Source organism: Mesoplodon densirostris, chromosome 1 (genome assembly GCF_025265405.1).
Source record: "Mesoplodon densirostris isolate mMesDen1 chromosome 1, mMesDen1 primary haplotype, whole genome shotgun sequence".
Taxonomy (NCBI): Eukaryota; Metazoa; Chordata; class Mammalia; order Artiodactyla; family Ziphiidae; genus Mesoplodon; species Mesoplodon densirostris.
In genome coordinates this window covers 221,127,361-221,146,377 of record NC_082661.1, presented here as the reverse complement: position 1 = coordinate 221,146,377, position 19,017 = coordinate 221,127,361, and the positions used below count along the sequence as shown (strand labels likewise).

At 36.4% G+C, this 19,017-nt stretch overlaps 1 protein-coding gene across 2 annotated transcripts; it reads left to right on the top strand.

Moving 5' to 3' along the window:
• LAMTOR3 (late endosomal/lysosomal adaptor, MAPK and MTOR activator 3) lies at positions 1 to 18,654 on the top strand. Of its 2 annotated transcripts, XM_060115440.1 has the most exons (8): positions 1 to 95; positions 414 to 459; positions 3,034 to 3,068; positions 11,341 to 11,399; positions 12,917 to 13,050; positions 14,183 to 14,246; positions 14,739 to 14,791; positions 15,941 to 16,021. In XM_060115440.1, the coding sequence occupies exons 2-8, from the start codon at positions 451 to 453 to the stop codon at positions 15,944 to 15,946; spliced, it is 360 nt and encodes a 119-aa protein (XP_059971423.1). In that variant the 5' UTR covers positions 1 to 95; positions 414 to 450; the 3' UTR covers positions 15,947 to 16,021. The 2 variants fall into 2 exon arrangements, with proteins under 2 accessions (XP_059971423.1, XP_059971422.1); XM_060115439.1 differs by lacking the exon at positions 14,739 to 14,791 and having other exon boundaries at positions 15,941 to 18,654.
• Positions 18,655 to 19,017: the final 363 nt, after the last annotated feature.

The following is a 19,017-nucleotide window of genomic DNA, read 5'->3' as shown; positions in this document are numbered from 1 at the left end:
TTACAAATCACGTGACAGCGGCTTTTAGCGGAACCTGTGTCAGAAGCTGTCGTCTGAAGTGACAGCTCAGGGAACCGGGCAGCCCAGAAACCCAGGTAACTGGAGCCAGTTTGCCCGCTGTTAGGCTTGGGCCCGCAGGTGGCGCGGGCGGTGAGACGGAAGAGAGGACGCCCCTTTCGCCTCCCCTTTAGGCCTGAGTTTTGGGGGTGAGAGGGTGAAGTGAGCTGAGGTCAGGCATCTCGGTTACCCGTCTGGGCATGTGGAAACTCCGAGTGCCTTCAGCCTCCCTGGCACGAGCCCTGGAGCCGCGGATCCTTGTCTGACCCTGAGGAAAGCTGACCCCGCGTATTGGGTTGGAGGTGGGGAGGGCGAGGAAGTGGTGAGAGGAGAGTCACCAGGAGTTTCTTTTTCAGGCGTGGAGACTGATCCTGCGAGAGGAAGGGGTTCATCATGGCGGATGTGAGTTAACACAAGAAGGAGAGTGGGCGGGGAGAGGTGGCGCTTCCTAAGTACAAATTTATTTCGTTTTAGCGCTTCCCTCCACTTCATTATTTTCTCTAGGGTCCGAAGTGAGAGATTAATTTGAGTAGTTAGCGGGGTCCCGAGTTTCTGCCAGGAGTGGGCGTGGAGGACTCTAAGGTGCCTGAGGTTGAGAAGATTTTATTTTTCTCACGCCCCAGTTCTGCGGGCATGAGAGAAGCTCTGCATATCTACCATTTCGATTTCTAAATGATGGTTTGTTGCTCTGAATCTTTTTCCAGTAAGTGTTATGTCTCTCTGAGCTCATTGTAGCAATTGCAGATGATTTATAACCAACACCTCTTTAGCACAGCAATACAAGCAAAATTATAAATTTAGAGAACTTCACTCCTAGAAACAGCAGGTAATTAATACTGTTAACGTCTGTTTGTTTATAGTTTACATACTGTTATTTTGCTGACATACGTGCTAAACATTCTTTGGAACATTGAACATACACTCATTTAATTCTTACAGTAACTTTTATGAGGTAGGCACTATTATTATTGTCCCTGTGTTATAGATGAGGGTGCTAAAGCACAGAAAGATCAAGTGACTTCCTCAGGTTACACAACTAGGAAGTTGTGGAGTCAAGATAGCAACCCAAGCAGACTGAATCCAGAGCCCGTGCTCTTAACCAGCACACTAAAGGGTCATTCAACATCAATATGAATCGGATTTTTCTGTTTAGGTTGCAAGATTATGTTTTTCAACAGTTAGCAACTTTTTTGCCTTTATCACTTCATTTTTGGGTGTCTTCCATTATATTTTTGAGGCCTTATTCTCCAGGCATAATCAAATCACTAAATTCTTTTCAGCATCTCCCTTCAAAAGATTTCTGTAGTAAGGGCTGTGAGAGAAATAAAGATGACTAAGGTATGATTTCTTTCCTTAAGGGTTTCTAAAGTTAAAAAAAAAAGTATAGTAAGCAAGTGATCATAGATATGCATACAATATTGTGTAAAAATTCAAAGGAGAGAGGGATTGCCTCGGTTTGTCTTTATCAGGAAAGCTGGTTTGGAGTATTTGGTGGTTGAGATTAGCTCTAAATGATGAGTAGCAGGTTTTTTTTTTTTAAAGGTCGAGAAGGTATGACTAGTAGAATGAATAGCATAAGCAAAGTTAGAGATAGGAAAGGAAGAGATGTATATGGAGGAGCTGTAAATAGTCCAGTTCAGCTGCGGCTGAGGAAGTGTATGAGGGAGTGGTAGGAAGCAGGACTGTAAAATTAGTTGTAGACCATATTGTAGAGAGCCTCCAATGTCTACAGAATTTGTACATAATTTGGTAAACAGTGGAGAGCCATTCAAACGTTGATTCTTGATCTTGGCTGCACAGGGAATCATCTGGGGAGCACCTCCAAACAAGGCATCAGAGTTCTTTTTATACTCTCTAGGTGTTTTCCATAGCCAGGGTTGAGAATCACTGCAATTATAGATTTAGAGAAGGAGAATAATATGATTATTGGCATTGTGCAGAACTGTGTGGGGTAGAAATGGTAGACCGTCATACCAGTTGGGAGGCCAGTGTAAGTCATAAACAGTAAACTGAACCTAAACTGTAACATCATTTGGAAAGGAGAGAAGAACATCAGTTTAAAAACATTTGGCTTCACCAGTGATTTTTAAAGTGACACACGTGAGTTTTGGCTTAAATATTACTTTATGTTTCAAAGCTGAGTAAGTAACAGGGATTGGTAGTGCCATTAGTGGAAACAAGAAGAGATTGGGGAAATCTGGATTTCGGATGAAAAGTGATGAGTTGAGCTTTGTGGTAGTGTGTGCAAAGGTAAGCTGGTGGTGATAACATGAAATAAAGTGAACGTTCAGGTTTGGAGAATAGTAGGGATTAAAGGGCCAAAACAGTCTGATTTACCTATGTAGAGCTCATAATCGATGCCGGGATTGTCAATGAAACTCCCCAGATGAAAGAGTGTAATGAGACAATGTAGTCTTCTGTTTCTTTAGTCATAATTATGTTCCATGCTAAACACTTGACACACATTGTGGTTTGTCTTTAGTCGTACGAGGAAATTGAGTTTCAGAGAAGCTCGTCAACTTACCCAAGACCGTTAAAGTGATGTTAGAAAGTCTGTGGATATGGAAAGATGTTCATAATATATTCTCAAATGAACACAAAAGTTAGCAACAAGAAGATGTACAGTAGTATGAAAAGTATGATCTAATATTACTGCTAATATGTATTTGTGCTTCCACTTCTGGATATGCTAATCACTTTACATGCATTGTATCAATAAACTTCAATAACAATCTTATGATGTAGGTTCTATAATTATCCCTACTCAACAAATAATGAAACTGAGGCTTAGCGAAAAAGGTTAGTTAACTTGTTGGAAATCACACAACTAGTTAAAGCATCAAAATCAGAGAAAGAACACAAGCAAGAATGGTTATGAATGAATACTTAAGTTACCTGAGATGTGGATAGGACAGTGTCTAGAGAACCCGTACAAGGCATTATTATTATAATACGATTTTTTATATTCTCTTTCAGGACCTAAAACGATTCCTGTACAAAAAATTACCAAGGTAAAAAATTACTAATCTGTTAGTAAATAAATTCTGCTTAACATATGTTAATTTTATGTAGTATTTTGTTTCTGTTTATCTTAGACTAATATATGTGTATTATGCTATTATTTAGCACTTTCAAATACCTAACATAATCTTATGTCGTGCAAGTGATATGCTTTGAGTTTGCAGATAAACAACATGAGCCCTAGAGAAGTTACATGACTTGTCTGAGGTTAAACAGCTAGTGAATGCCAGAGGGCTAGAACCCAGATTTCTTGCCACTTTAGAGTTCTTTCATAGCCATTTACTGGATTGTACTTTGAAGTAGTTGGAGTAATTTCAAGGGGAAAAAACCTAAGAATTTGCCTTTATTTTTAACATTGCTTGTAAGACCTAATTGCTGAGTCTACATAACCGGAAAATGCTAGACTTAGCAGCTCATACTTGGAAAAATCACAAGACTTTCTTCTACCTGCCCACAGTCCATCTGATGCACCATTTTGTAAATTAGGCTCTTGTGTTGAGGACAGTGACTTCCTTTTAGGCATTTTACTGATTGAAAGGACTTTGTCACTTTAGTTGAATTAAAATTCACATTTAGTTTAATGTAAAATGATACCTTAGAGTTAAGGGCATGAAAGAGAGGAATATATTGAGACATGCATTTTCACATTCCAGAAGAATTGAATAACCTTTGAATTAATATAGCAGAATATGTAGTGAGATCCTTTTTTTTTTATTTCTTATTCTCTGAATCTGTTTGATGTTAAAAAGGTTTTAGATGTCAATTTACATAGGTGGGGGGAAAAAAAACGCTTGTTTGGATTTTTGCCTAAATTGGTTTGTGTGGTTTGCCTAAGCTTGTGCCTTTACTCTGATTACAGAGCAGTTGAAATTAGTATTATCTTCTAGTTTTGATTTATCTATGTTCTTCTCTACTCAGGAAGAAATCACTACTGAAGTGTTATTTGTTACCATTGACTTTATGTTAATATGATGCTTAGATTCATTTTTACTGTCTCCTTCCTAGTACTGGCAGCTGTAAAGACAAGCTGCCGATTCTGTTCTCAGCCTAATGATCAGGAGTACCAGCAGCCTCAGCTTTGCACAGTAGGGCAGGGCCATAAAAATGACCACACAAGCTGGAACTGTCCAAAGCAGTTTTAATAATCAATGAGAAAACTTACTTTTGTTTTGTGACCTTTAAAAAATGTTGCCAACACATTAAAACTTCTCTTATTGTTGGTTATATTTAGGGAAATGGAAACAAGTGCTAAAACTAATATTTGTTTAATACACTATAATTTAAAACATTAGAAACATTGAGAATTAAGGTGTTTATTTCTTTGAAAAAAACTTATCAAAAGTAGTTTGAACAGTGTCCACTTCTTTTCATATATTGTACCTTCAGATATTTGAAAGGTGTATCCTTAAGAGAAGGAACAGGCATCTTTTCTGTGCCTGGCAAATTGGTGTATTTCTTTCTAACTTTGGATTAGCTTCCAGAAGTTTGTTCCTTGAACTTTCTTTTTTTTAAATAAATTTATTTATTTTATTTTATTCATTGTTGGCTGCGTTGGGTCTTCATTGCTGCACACAGGCTTCTCACTGCGGTGGCTTCTCCTGTTGCGGAGCACGGACTCTAGGCACACGGGCTTCAGTAGTTGTGGCACACGGGCTCAGTAGTTGTGGCTCGTGGACTCTAGAGCGCAGGCTCAGTAGTTGTGGTGCACAGGCTTAGTTGGTTGCTCTGTGGCATGTGGGATCTCCCAGGACCAGGGCTCAAACCTGTGTCCCCAGTATTGGCAGGCGGATTCTTAACCACTGCGCCACCAGGGAAGTCCCTGTCCTTTGTACTTTCAATGATGTGAAATATCTCTGAGAGTTCCTTTAGTGTGAGGTTCTTGCCAGTGTCACTTCCTCTGGGACATCTTTATCCTGTTCATCACAACCACTTTTCTTAATTACATCAGTACATTTGCTTTCACTAAGTTGTTCTGGCTGCACATCTAGTGCACAGCAGCAAGCGTCAGCATTCCTCAGCCACCCGTTTCTTCTATAACTGTTTACTCTCTATTCCAGCATTATCACTTTTCATTTCTTTGCTGCATTTCATCTTTATTGGCTGTTCCCTATTTCAGTTATCCTTTTTTTTTTTTTTTGGTCACATGGTTTGTCACTGGAAGACAAGAAAATAACAAAACTAAATGCTTTGCTATCTTGTCAAAAACTGCATAACATGCTCCATGAACAATCACCAACACACTCTGAAAGAAGTGGTGTGACTGGTTACTGATCACAGTTTGCATCTGTTATTTACAGAGTTACTTACATAGTGATTTGTGAAGAGTTAGCTAAGCTTGTACTTTATGCAGTTGTTCAGCTAATATACCACGCTAACTGAGACTTTACCCAAGCTGCTGGGGGAGAGTGGTATTATTTAACTAAATTGTGGTAACTAAAATGTGTCCATATTGGAACCATACAAAATAAGGGCTTTCTGTGCTTACCTGTATTTACCTTATTGGAGGCTTAGCATATTAAAATGATGATAAAATTGGCCTGGGGAGAGGGAGGGATATCACACTGGTGACAAAATATAGGAACAGAAGCATAGTTGATATATGTGAAAAGGGTATTTGTAAAAACATAATGAACATCTTTCCACAGTAGAAGGAAAGGGATTAGTACTGTGTGTTTTTTTTCCCATAATGACTGAGGCCACTTTGGTTCATTTTCGTGATCATTTCTTGAAAGTGGGCTTATTGCACCCAAGAGCTAAAAAAATGAATACGTAATAACACGTAAAGAAAAGTCATAGAATATACACTTTGATTTGTTGCTAGATGTATGTAAAGTTAAGGGGTTTGGACACAGGTAGCCTGGCTCCAGAGCTGTGGGTCCATGCTTTTTCTTTCTTTCTTTTTTTATTTTTTGAAAGAATAATTTTTTCAAATTGAAGTATAGTTGATGTACAATATTATATAAGTTACAGGTATACAATATAGTGATTCATACTTTTTAAAGGTTATGCTCCATCTATAGTTATTATAGAATATTGGCTCTACTGCCTGTGTTGTACAGTATATCCTTGTAGCTTATTTTATACATAATAGTTTGTACCTCTTAATCCCCTACCCCTATCTTGTGGGTTCATGCTTTTAATTCTTACCGTTACGACTTTCAGCAACCAAGTCAGAGATAACATGTGAATGGAATGTGCTTTTGTTCATTTGAATTCTCTGTTAAATATAGATCTTGGATTTGTATTTTCAAATCTGATTGTGACTCAAAACAGTCACAGGCTTTAATATTCACAGCTTCTTGTGTTAAAACCAAATGTTTTATCATTATATGAATAGAACTAAGTGTGATATCTTTGATTACTAATGTAACATTTGCTTTTTTAGGATAAAAATATTTGTTTCACTTAGCTTAAGGTTTAGATTTCTGTAGGATATTTCATAAAATTCAATTTATCCCCTCTAAAAGTGTAGCGTACTATTAATACATCATAGTTATTTTCAGTTATTAGTAAGATGTATTCATGTTTTTCTTGGTTCACTGTGTATAGAATTGGAAACACGTTTTATATTTGTGACCTGATTTCTTTAAATGGTTCCTTTAAATATATGAGTCATTTTTCTACTTTGTTGAGCTTTTATAGCTGTGGATTTGAAATCCATTAAAAAGAATGTCCTTTTATTTCTTCCTCCTCTTTTGGTACATTAATTGGCCTTTAAATTAATTACCATGAAAATAAGAAAAAAGAAGTTACCTATGGTGATACAAATATTTCTAAACATTTTTTAGTACTCTTTACCTGTTTTTCAATTGGCTTATTTTTTGAGTAGGCAATACATTTATAAAGTTCAAAATTCGAAAGTTAACTGAAGGACATAGAGTGCAGAGCCTCCTATCCCTGTCCTTCAGCTGCACAACTCCTGTCTCAGAGGCATCCATTGTTACCTTCAGAGAGATTTTATGCACCTGCAAGCAAATGTATATTAGCACATGTATTTGCACATATACTCATATGTCTTAGTTCAGGCTGCTATAACAAAGTACCATACACTGGATTTCGTATGGACAACCGAAATTTATTTCTCACAGTTCTGGAGGCTAGAAGTCTGAGATCAGGGTGCCAGCATGGTCTGGTTATAGTGAGGACTCTCTTCTGGGTTATAGGTTGCTGACTTCTCATATCCTCATGTGGTGGAAGGAGGGCTAGCTAGCTCTTTGGCCTCTGATAAGCCTGCTGATCCTATTCCTGAGAGCTCCATCCTCATGATCAGTTACCTCCCAAAGGCCCCACCTTCAAATAACAGCACACTGGGATTAGGGTTTCAAGATACGAATTTTGTGGGTGATGGCAAACATTTAGTCCATTGCAACATATACCCTCACATGCCTACACACGGTATTACATAAGTTGTTGGTTCTTGTACACGCTATTCAAAATGTGTGTTTTTTCACTTACTGTAACTTTGAGGTCAGTCACTCAGTACATAAAGAGTGGTTGCAGAATAGTCCATGGTTTTTGCGTGTCATAACATATTTAATTTGTCCTTCTTGATGGTCAGTTAAGTTTCCAGTCTTTTCCTCTTTCAAGTAGTGTTGCTATTGACGGTTGCACAAAGTTAATTTGCATGTGTACAAGTATCTGTAGGATATGTTTTCCTATAACCTAGTTTTTAACTGACAAATATTTGTTTTTATGTATTAACTTTATAGAGTACGTTTTAATCCATAGATAGTTTCAAGACTGAATGATAATAGAAAATAATACCAGTAAATATTGATAGACAGTTGTTTTCATCATTTTTATTTTAATTAAGTGAGGGAGATAAGTAGTTTTGTTTGTAACATTTTCTACTTGAATTTTAATCACACTTCTCTGACTTGAAAATTTTTGACAAGGAGATTTTTAGAAAGTTTAATTTCAGTATCTGCACATTAAGTTAATATTAATATTCCTCATTCCTAAGTTAAAATATTAAGGTTAACACCATAAGGAGGGGGTAATTCGGGGATATAGTAGGGACAGTAAACATATTTCTGAGGAGACCACCATGGTAAAGTGAATATCAAAATAAAGCGAGTCACACAATTTTTCTGGTTTCCCATTGCATATAAAAGTTATGTTTACACTAATACTGTAGTCTGATAAGCATGTAATAACATTATGTCTAAAAAAACAATGCACATGCCTTAGGTAAGAAACACTTCCTTGAAAAAATACTTTTTTGCTAAAGAATGCTAACCGTCATCTGAGCCTTCAGTGAGTTGTAATGTTTCTGCTTGTGGAGGGTCTTGCCTCAGTGCTGATGCTGCTGACTGATCGGGGTGGTGGGTGCTGAAGGTTGGGGTGCTGTGGCAGTTTCTTAAAATAAGGCCACAGTGAAGTTTGCCATGTCGATTGACTCTTCCTTTCACAATTTCTTTGAAGTATGCAAGGCTGTTTGATAGCATTTCACCTACAGTAGAACTTCTTTCAAAATTAGAGTCAATCCTCTCATACCCTGCTGCTGCTTTATCAACTAAGTTTTGTGTAATATTTAAATCCTTTGTTGTCATTTCAACAGTCTTTACAGAATCTTCACCAGGAATAGATTGCATCTCAAGAAACCACTTTCTTTGTTCATCCATAAAGAGCAACTGCTCATTCATTAAAGTTTTATCCTGAGATTGCAGCAATTCAGTCACATCTTCAGCCTCCACTTCTAATTCTAGTTCTCTTGCTGTTTCGCCATATCTGAGTTACCTCCTCCGTCTTAAACCCCTCAAAGTCATCCCTGAGGGTTGGAGTCTACTTCTTCCAGACTCCTGTAATGTTATTTTGACCTCTTCCCATGAATCATGAATGTTCTTAATGGCATCTAAAATGGTGACTCCTTTCCTGAAGGTTTTCAATTTACTTTGCCCAGATCCATCAGAGGAATCACTGTCCATGGCAGCTGTAGCCTTATGAAATGTATTTCTTAAATAATAAGGCTCAAAAGTCCAAAGTACTCCTTGATCCATGGGCTGTAGAATGGATATTGTGTTAGCAGGCATGAAAACAACCTTAATGTCATTGTACGTCTCCATCGGAGCTCTTGAGTGACCAGATGCTTTGTCAGTGAGCAGTCATATTTTGAAAGGAATCTTTTTCTGAGCAGTAGGTCTCAGCAGTGGGCTTAACATATTCAGTAAAGCATGTTGTAAATAGATGTGCTGTCATCCAGGCTTTGTTGTTCCATTTATAGAGCACAGACAGAGTAGATGTAGCATTGATTCTTAAGCACTCTAGGATTTTCAGAATGGTGAATGAGCATTTTGCTTCAGCTTAAGGTCACCAGGTGTATTAGCCCCTAACAAGAGAGTCAGCCTGTCCTGTGCAGTTCTGAAGCCAGGCATTGACTTCTTCTCTCTAGCTATGAAAGTCATAGATGGTATCTTCTTCCGATAGAAGGCTGTTGCATCTATATTGAAAATCTGCTGTTTAGTGTAGCCATCTTCATTAATTATCTTAGCTAGATCTTCTAGCTAGATCTTCTGGATAACTTGCTGCAGCTTCTGTATCAGCACTTGCCTTGTGCTTTGATGTTACGGAGACAGCTTCTTTACTTAAACCAACCTCCTAGCTTCAAATTTTTCTTCTTCAGCTTCCTCGCCTCTCTTAGCCTCCATAGAATTGAAGAGAGTTAGGGTCTTACTCTGGATTAGGTTTTGGCTTAAGGGAATGTTGTGGCTGGTTTGATCATCTATCCAGACCACTAACACATTCTCCATATCAGTAATAAGGCTGTTTTGCTTTCTTACCATTTGTGTATTCACTGGAGTAACACTTTTGATTCCCTTCAAGAACTTTTCCTTTGTGTTCACAACTTGGCTGTTTGGTGCAAGAGGCCTAGCTTTTGGCCTGTTTTAGCTTTCGACATGCCTTCCTCACTAAGCTTAGTAATTTCTAGATTTTGACTTAAATGAGAGATGTGTGACTCTTCCTTTCACTAGAACACTTAGAGGCTATTGTAGGGTTACTAACTGGCCTAATTTCGATATTGTTATGTCACAGGGAATAGGGAGAGAGGTGGGGAAGCCGCCAGTCAGTGGAGCAGTCACAACACACAACATTCATCAGTTAAGTTCACCATCTTGTATGGACATGGTTTGTGGCACCCCAAGATAATTACAATAGTAACATCAGAGATCATTTATCACAGATCACCATAGCAAATATGGTAATAATGAAAAAGTTTGAAATACTGTGAGAATTATCAAAATGTGACACAGAAGCACAAAGTGAGCACATGCTGTTGGGAAAATGGTGCCCATGGACCTGCTCGGTGCAGGGTTATCAAAGCTCAATAAAGTGCAGCCCAGTAAAATGAGGCGTGCCTGTAGTTACAGGACTGTAGGCTTTGTGTTATAGTTAAGGGGCTGTAGGTCCTTTGTAAATGATGAAAGTTTGAGGATGTTTCCCCATTATGATTTTTAACATTATTGCGCTCTAAGGATGCTCACTAATAATTTAGTATTTAAACTGCATGGATAAATTATGTCATTCTCAGTGTGCACAGGTGACAACATTGATGTTAATTAATATTTTTGAATGTTAATTATGTACCAACCACCCTCTTCTTTACATGCATTATTTTATTTCACAGTAGCCAAATAAGTACAATTATCCCCATTTTCAGATTAACTGAGACTTAGAGAGAGGTTTTGTAACTGACGCAAGGTAGCTTAAACAGTAAGCACCAGACTCTGAACTGGAAACCAGGTCTTTCTAACTTCACAGCTGTAGACTTAACCATTCTGCTTACTTCTTGTGTAGGCGTGGCTGAAAGGATTGCTGTATGACCTCCATTCTTTCTGTCCTGTTCCCTCAGCTTACAATGATCTTTCTGCCCCTCTTTTCTTAGTACCATAGCATCTCAGCTGAGATACCCCTTCCTCGGGGAAGCCTTCCCTGACCCACCTGTCTGAATCAACCCCCCTTTTATAGGCTCACGTATCCCCACATATCTCTTAATGGCACTTCCCAAGTTGTAGTTTTATATTTGCGTGAGGTGACCTGAATGATAGCTGCTCTCCTTTTATATTATAAGTTGTGTGAAGGCAACTGTGTCTGTTTTTGCTTGTTATGGTGGAAGAGTTTTGGCAAACATGTTATAGGAGCTTATATCAATAATTGATTCCCATGGTTTTTCAGAAATATACATGAAAATTACCATTATGACTTTGAAGGTACATATTTTGAGAAAATGTTTTATAATATTTTAACTTATTTTTTTCTTTCTAGTGTTGAGGGGCTCCATGCTATTGTTGTGTCAGATAGAGATGGAGTGCCTGTCATTAAAGGTAAAATGGAGCAATTACATGCCAGTGTCATGTTTGCTTTTGAATAAAAATGTATTTATATCTGAGTAATATAGAAGGCAAGCATAAAATAACTCATTTCAGTACATTCAGGAGATGGTCTTAGTTTGGGAGGAAATGTTTGCTTTTGTGTGTTGAAGGCTGGGTGGGAATCTTAAGTAACTTATTATATATCAAATGTATCACGATATCATCCAGAGTTTAAGCATGGATTTATCACAAACCCAGTTTCCCATTAGAGACATTTTATGTAAACGATTAGTAAATCTAAGTGATGAGAGTGGACATATATGCAGCTAGATATATTATATACACAGACTCCCCCAATATATGTTTTTTATCAATATTGCTAGTAGTTTTAGGATAAACTTCTATACATTTGAATTAACATAAATTTATTGTTTTGTTTACTCTTTCTTTTCCTTACTAGAAATAAGATTTTGAAAAACTTTTAACTTCACAATTACTTTAGTTAACCAGAATCTAACAATAATTTTTGCCTAAAGAAGAACTGGTTAACCTAAGGGAAAAAAAAAAGAAGAAAAAGAAAAAAATTCTTTTTACCTGAGTTTTACCTCTTTTTTTTAAGTATATATGTCACAGAAAGATTAAATAATGTTCTGCATATTTTGTTTACAATTTATTTTCCACCTGGGGTTATCATATATGTCAGATAATTTCAGACTTTAGAATTGAAAGAAAGTTTAGAAATTAGCTAATTTAGTTCTTTCATTTTATAAATGAAAATGGTCAAGCACAAAGAATACATTGTCAGTCCAAAGTTGCACCTGAGTCAGTGACAAGATAGGCAAAGAACCCATCATCTCCTGATGTGTGATCCAGTGTGCTTTCTAACCCAGCATAGAACATAGGTAGCCATGGGCAAGTCACTTACCTTTTCTCAGTTCTGTAATGAGGGCTTTGAAGAAAGTAATCTCAGAGATTTTCCAGTTCTGAGTTCTTTCTGACAATCGCTATGTTAAAAGCCTTAAGCTCAGCACTTACTGGTACAACTAACTCCACTTAGACCGTTCAATGAGTGAAAGAAACTTAAAACACATGGCCAGTTGTAGAATTATTATCATCTACAAAAGATACTTCTGTGGGTTTTATAAGAGCAAAGGTTTTTGAAGCCTTTTTTTACTATTCTAGCTTTGCTCTCAGTTAACCAAAACATTCAATTTATTAATTGTACTGATAATCATAATCTGTGTTTTAAGCTAGATATTAAGAAAATGGAAACAATTAGTATTCATTTGAAAAATTTTAAAAATTGTGAGAACCAGCATTTCTTCCCTTAGTTATGATCACTCAACTTCTGGCTGAGTGGTTTTTCCCACCTAAATTGATGAGACCCAGTTAATAATATGATTTTCAGTAGTGTGAAGCATAACCGTTGTGCTCATTTTTTTACAGGTTTATGTTAAAAAAAAGTGCTCTAGATCTTTTCCCTACCATATTTCCTGCATAATTTTTACTTAAATCATTTCTATTTCCAGTGGCCAATGATAATGCTCCAGAGCATGCTTTGAGACCTGGTTTCTTGTCTACTTTTGCCCTTGCCACAGACCAAGGGAGCAAACTTGGACTTTCAAAAAATAAAAGTATCATCTGTTACTATAACACCTACCAGGTAAGTTCATAATTATCAAATGGTTTCCTGATGATTTCAACTATTATTATGTCTTCTGTATAAAATAGTTTGTTTTATAATTCTAAATTTTAGTTTCGAAGGGGATGGAGTTATAAAATCTTAACCTTCAAATTGGTTATGTTAAACTGTAGTAATTTTTTTCACATTTCAGGAATTAATTAATATAGAAAATTAGATTAAAAGATTTAGTAGTAAAGTATATGTTATCCTAAAAAGGGTACGTCAGGTCACTATTACCTCCAGTAGATGGTGCCCTTAGCTTATTTAACAACTGTGATTTCTCAAATGACACACTTTTTAAATTGTTGTGGTGGTGACAGATACAGAATTTTCCTTGAAAGTCAAATGATAAGTTATTTAAATTTGTTATCGCTACTAATTCCTTCATTTGGTTTGAAATATATAAAATAAGTGAGGTTATTATTTGTGGGAAAGAAATTAGTTGCTACATATCTCTTGACCTCCAGCTGGATTTTCTTCTTTAGAATAAATCAATCACTTCTACTTTAGAACAGTGTTTCCCAGAGTATTTCATGTACTACTGATGCTACATAAGTGACATTTTTTATCTTAAAAGTTATATATTTTAATGTCTATTTGGCAAGAGATAACCAGCCCATCTGACCTTTAATTTAGCCAATAAGGGTTAGGTTGAAGCTAAATTTTTTAAAAACATAGTTGATTCAAAGTTAATTTAAATTTAAATTACAGTGGTTCAGAGGAGGCAGAAGATGATTAAGTTATAACCACTTGCATGACTGAGAAATACTGCCTTGACCTATTTGCTTATCAAATACTTATTGAGCCCCTATTATGTAATTGACACTCTGCAGGGCTTTAGAAGATAAAAAAAGATGAAGAAGACACAGCCCCACCTTAAAAACTTTCCAGGCTAAGTAGTATTAATGTCTCTAAGAGATAATCAGTAAGCCTGTTTTATGGAAATACTTCTTTTCAGCTGTTGCATGTTTTCATGATGTAATACCATGATGTTAGGCTAGTATCTTACACATTGACCATTTAAAGTTTTTTAGAAGATTAAGATATTTCATCTGAATTACACTACCTTTTCACTATGTAACATATTATTTAGATCTTGTTCTCTTTTTAGGTGGTTCAATTCAATCGTTTACCTTTGGTGGTGAGTTTCATAGCCAGCAGCAATGCTAATACAGGTGTGTTTTAATACAGCTTTTAATTCTTTATAATACCATATCTGAGCAGTCTAATATGATAGGAATAGCAGATTTAGAGTAAGAAAACCTAAATTCATGGCCCAGTCTACCATCTGTTCCTTGATCTCTGGAAGTGTAACTTCTCTGAACTGTGTTTTCTTATCTGTGTAATGGAGCTAATATCTGCTTTCTCGATCTTGTGCGGTTATTTTTTAGTTCAAATGAGACAGTGTATAGGTAAGTGATCGTTTAAGATAGAAAGGAAAATTAATTATCTTCACCTCTTGAATGCTATATCTTGCTCAAGTTACAACAGTTTAAGAAAACAAAGAAGAGTAAAGAAGATAACCAAACAGAACACATAAAAATGATCAAGGATAAGTTCAGTTCCATATAGACCAATCTATAAAATCTTGAACAATAGTGGGCAAGATGAATGTGATTGAGAATTTAAAGATTGTGACTAGGATGAATATACTCATTCTTCTTTAGGGTGGAAGAATTTGAGGACAAACACTGGGAAGCTGTACTTTCTAAAGAGGATAGTAAGATCTCATTATATCCAGTAGCCTTCACTGTCTATTTTCATGTAAAATAATGACAGTATTCAGTTGAATTGTAATTTTTTTCCTCTTTTGGTTAAAGTGGAATTTTTTTAAGGTCTGTCTCCTTCATATTTCACCACTGTTAGAACTGTTATACATTCCTTTTCTGTTTTTTTTCTTTCCAAGGTCTTTGAGCCCGCTTTGTTTCCAGCTATGTCACTGAAGCCTGTATTTAGATTCCTCATCTTTAAAATGAGGGGTTTAGATTTGATGATCTATTGGGTCTCTTCCATTTCTAAATGTTTTGAAGCTATAAAATATCATATGTGAAAACACTTTATAAATTGTGTAGGATAGTAGTGGTGTCAATGTTTTAAAACTATATTAAACCTCAGTTCTGATAAATCAGTCATGTGATAAAATCATCAGTTGTTATAAATTATGATAATGTGCAGGACTGTATTTTAGTATTGATACTTAGAACATTTCCTTGAGAATCCCAGATGCTTTTAATGCTCTGTGAGACAGAGGAAGATCTTTATCTGAGCTTAAAACAGGCAGTATTTAAGATATATATAGCCTTCTACTCTGGTAAACTAAGGAGAAGCTAATTTCTAGACTAGTTTGTTTCTTTCAGTGTATGTTTTGTACTCCTACCAAGCATCTTTAAAATTATTGTTTTCATTTGAAATACCCATTTATATCTTAGCTTTATTGAATTTTTATAATAAATATTTGATTATTCCTTTGCTATCTACCTATCTTGATAAAGTTCATTAAAATTGGCTCAGGAAAAAAGTATACCCTTTTTTAGTAAAAATCATGTGTATTATTCCTGAATCAGTGCAGATTTTGAAATAATAAGGTATAAATTAAAGTTCTCCTTTCAAAACTAACAAAATTATAGCAATATATAATTCATTTTACGTCTTCTAATACATATAAATATTTTCATTTATGTTAATAGATGATAAAAATAAACTTCATAATGAATATGGGTTTTTGATTACTTTATTTAGAATTACAATATTTTGTTTTAAGTATGTTTTAGTAATGGAGAATGAACTATGTCTAATTTACTTTTTTAGTATTATACATTTTGATAAACATTTTTCTAATGTTCAAATTTTCTTAATCTCTTTGTTTTAGGACTAATTGTCAGCCTAGAAAAGGAACTTGCTCCATTATTTGAAGAATTGAGACAAGTTGTGGAAGTTTCTTAATCTGGCAGTGGTTTCTGTGTATACCTTATCTTCATTATATCAGACAGTATCAATCCAGCAATCTTTAGACCACAACAACACTTGTATCCATGTACTCAAGAAAGGGCCCCTTTTTCCACCTTACACTAGAGAAAGAGCCTATAGATAGAATTTACGGACAGATTGATTGTTATCTTTTCTTGTGTAGGGCCTTTTCTTATTTGTGAGATCTGGGGATTCCACAGAAATGGTTCAGTCTATCACAGCTCCTATGGAGTTAGTCCAGTCACCAAATATGCATGAGATTCTATTTGGTGGCTCAGAATCAAAATGATACTTTGACCCACTTGAGCCATGAAGTGCTCCCTATTGTACAATATGCCAGGCCTGCAGAATGAAGCAGACTCTTTTTATTGTGAATAGTGAGGACATATTTTTCTTCATATTATTTTATTTGCATTGAGAGGAAGATAAAATGGCTTAGTAAAAGTAATAAAATCAGTACAATCACTAACTTTCCTTTGTATATATTATTTTGCAGTATAGGTGAGTATTACTAACTGATTTGATTCTTCTCAGAGGGTGCTGCTCTTTAATGGAAATGAAAATGATAGCTAATGGTTTTTTTCTTCCACTCTGCTTTCTGTAACCAATCAGTGTTTTTTAGTGTTTGTGTATTCTTTATAAAATTTAGATGTGATTCATTATTGAATTGTTTCCAATCTTGGTGTGTATATAAACATGGTAGTATAGCCCTTTTTTTTCATACATGAGTATAAATAAAATAGTATTTTTAAAAGTACAGTTTGAGCACTCTGTAGGTTTTTTCCACCAGACTGTTTTCAAACGTTTGAAGACTATAATTAACTTAATTCACTCTTTCAACCACACGAATAAGTGACTGTTTCACGTCTGGTTTGGAGACCATTTTACCTAACATAAACTGTCAGTTGGAAAATAAACCTCATCCATGAGCCTAATTTAATCTCTGAAATTGGTATCACAGTTCTAGCATGTGCTTTTCATTTTCAGGAATGCAGTCCATCATTCAAGGTTGTTAATTTCCTCCTAGGATTTTTGACAATCAGAGTTTGTCACTTGTACCTGGTATTGAGCACCTACTGTGCACCATTCACTAGCAGAATTCTAAGGAGCACAGTGTACATCATATTTCTGTGCTCTACCAAACTCAAGTGCACCTAACCTTTCACCCAATGTATTAGGATTCTCCAGAGAAAGATAACCCACAGACACAAAATATTTAATTTCGGCACCCCATGTTGAGTCAAATTGACACAAAAGCCCACAATTCCACTTCTAGATATTCATGTTACCGATGCATATGGATGTGTGAAAAGTATATACTTATAGTCATTGTAATTTAGTAACATTAAAGGATTGGAAACAAGTATCCATCATAGAAGAGGTGACCTGTTTTTTGTTTTTTTTTTTTTTTGTAACAATGCCAGTTTATACCTGCTGTTCTCGGTGTAATTATTAGTGCTCCTTTCAACTCTGAAGGGTCCCACTTTAGATAGATTATATGTTCACCCTAATCATAGAGGGTTGGTTAAAGAAATTGCTACATTTGCCCAATGGAAAAAAGAATGAAGAAGACTTTAGGTACTGAGATGGAATGATCTCCAAAACATATAATGTTCAGAAGAAAAAGCATGGTGTGAAACTGTGTGCTATGCTACAACTTATGTATAGGAAGAAAAAATGTAGATGTATGTTCATATTTGCTTGTATATGATAGGTATCTCTGAAGATGCACAGAACGTGGTAACATGGGTAGCCTCCATGGAGTGGAGCTAGGTACCTGGGGGACAGGGTTCCCAGGAGTGACCCTTTTCACTGTAAACTTTACTTATTGAATTGTTAACTATCCAAAAGTGATAAAATTAAGATTAACTGAATAAAATATTTCAGCAAACAACAAAATTTATAATAAAATGGTGATGAGGTATTTGGGAAAGTTGTATCACTTGGGGTTCACCAAAAAACAACCAGTAGGATATACATGAATTAGACTTATTTCAAGGAACTGGTTACCTGATTTTGGAAACTGGCAAGCCCCAAATCTGCAGGGCAGGCCAGAAGCCTGGAAAACCTCAGGCAGGAGCTGAGGCTGCAGTCTACAGGGAGAATTTCTTCCCCGTGGAAACCCCAGTTTTGCTCTTGAGGCCTTTCAACTGCTTGAATGAGCCCCACCCATGTTATGGAGCATAACCTCTTTTATATAAATTCAGGGGGTTGTAGATGTTATTAAGCACATCTCTGAAATACCTTCATAGCAGCGTCAAGATGAATTCTTTCTCAAGAAGGCTCTTGCTTTATTTTACGTGGCTGCCCACTAGCCAGGCCTACTTGAAATGTCCACAGACTGGGCTCTTCTGTTAGTACAAAATAAGTTACAGAAGTTGAGGTTTAAGGGTTTAAAAAACAGCATACATACTATGTCTATTGAATTTGATTTAAAAACTGGGATTGTGATCGTTGTATTTTTACTTCAGTGTTCTGACAACTTACTGGATTTTACAAATTCCAAGTCTGTGATAGGAAATAAATTTTAAAAGAAAAAAAATCTGGCCCTTTTCCACAGGTAATTTAAGGAGCTCTGCTCGACGTCATGCCCAGACAGCCTGAATCGTGGTGAGCAGAGTGTAGGCTCAACGTGGCTGGGAAGACGTTGGCAAAACTACAAGTTTGCTGCGGTTGACCTGAAGTAGCAGTAGAGGAGGGAAGTAGAACTTATGTTCACCCTGTAATAATTCTCTTGCTCTCTGCCTGAAACAGGGACTCAGTGTAACTCCCTGACCTGCATCCCAAGTGTGAGTGAGAGGGAAGGACCAAAGAACCCAGTCTCCCGAGTGCCCTGTGGCTGGAAGAGAGGGCTGTGGCCTGCTGAGTGTCCTCCTGTCCAGTGGCCCAGGAATAGGGACGGGTTTCCCTCCGGGGCAGTAACAGCCATCTTGCCGTTGAGCGGGGCACTCCCCTGGTCCAGGGGCAGCAGTGCTTCCG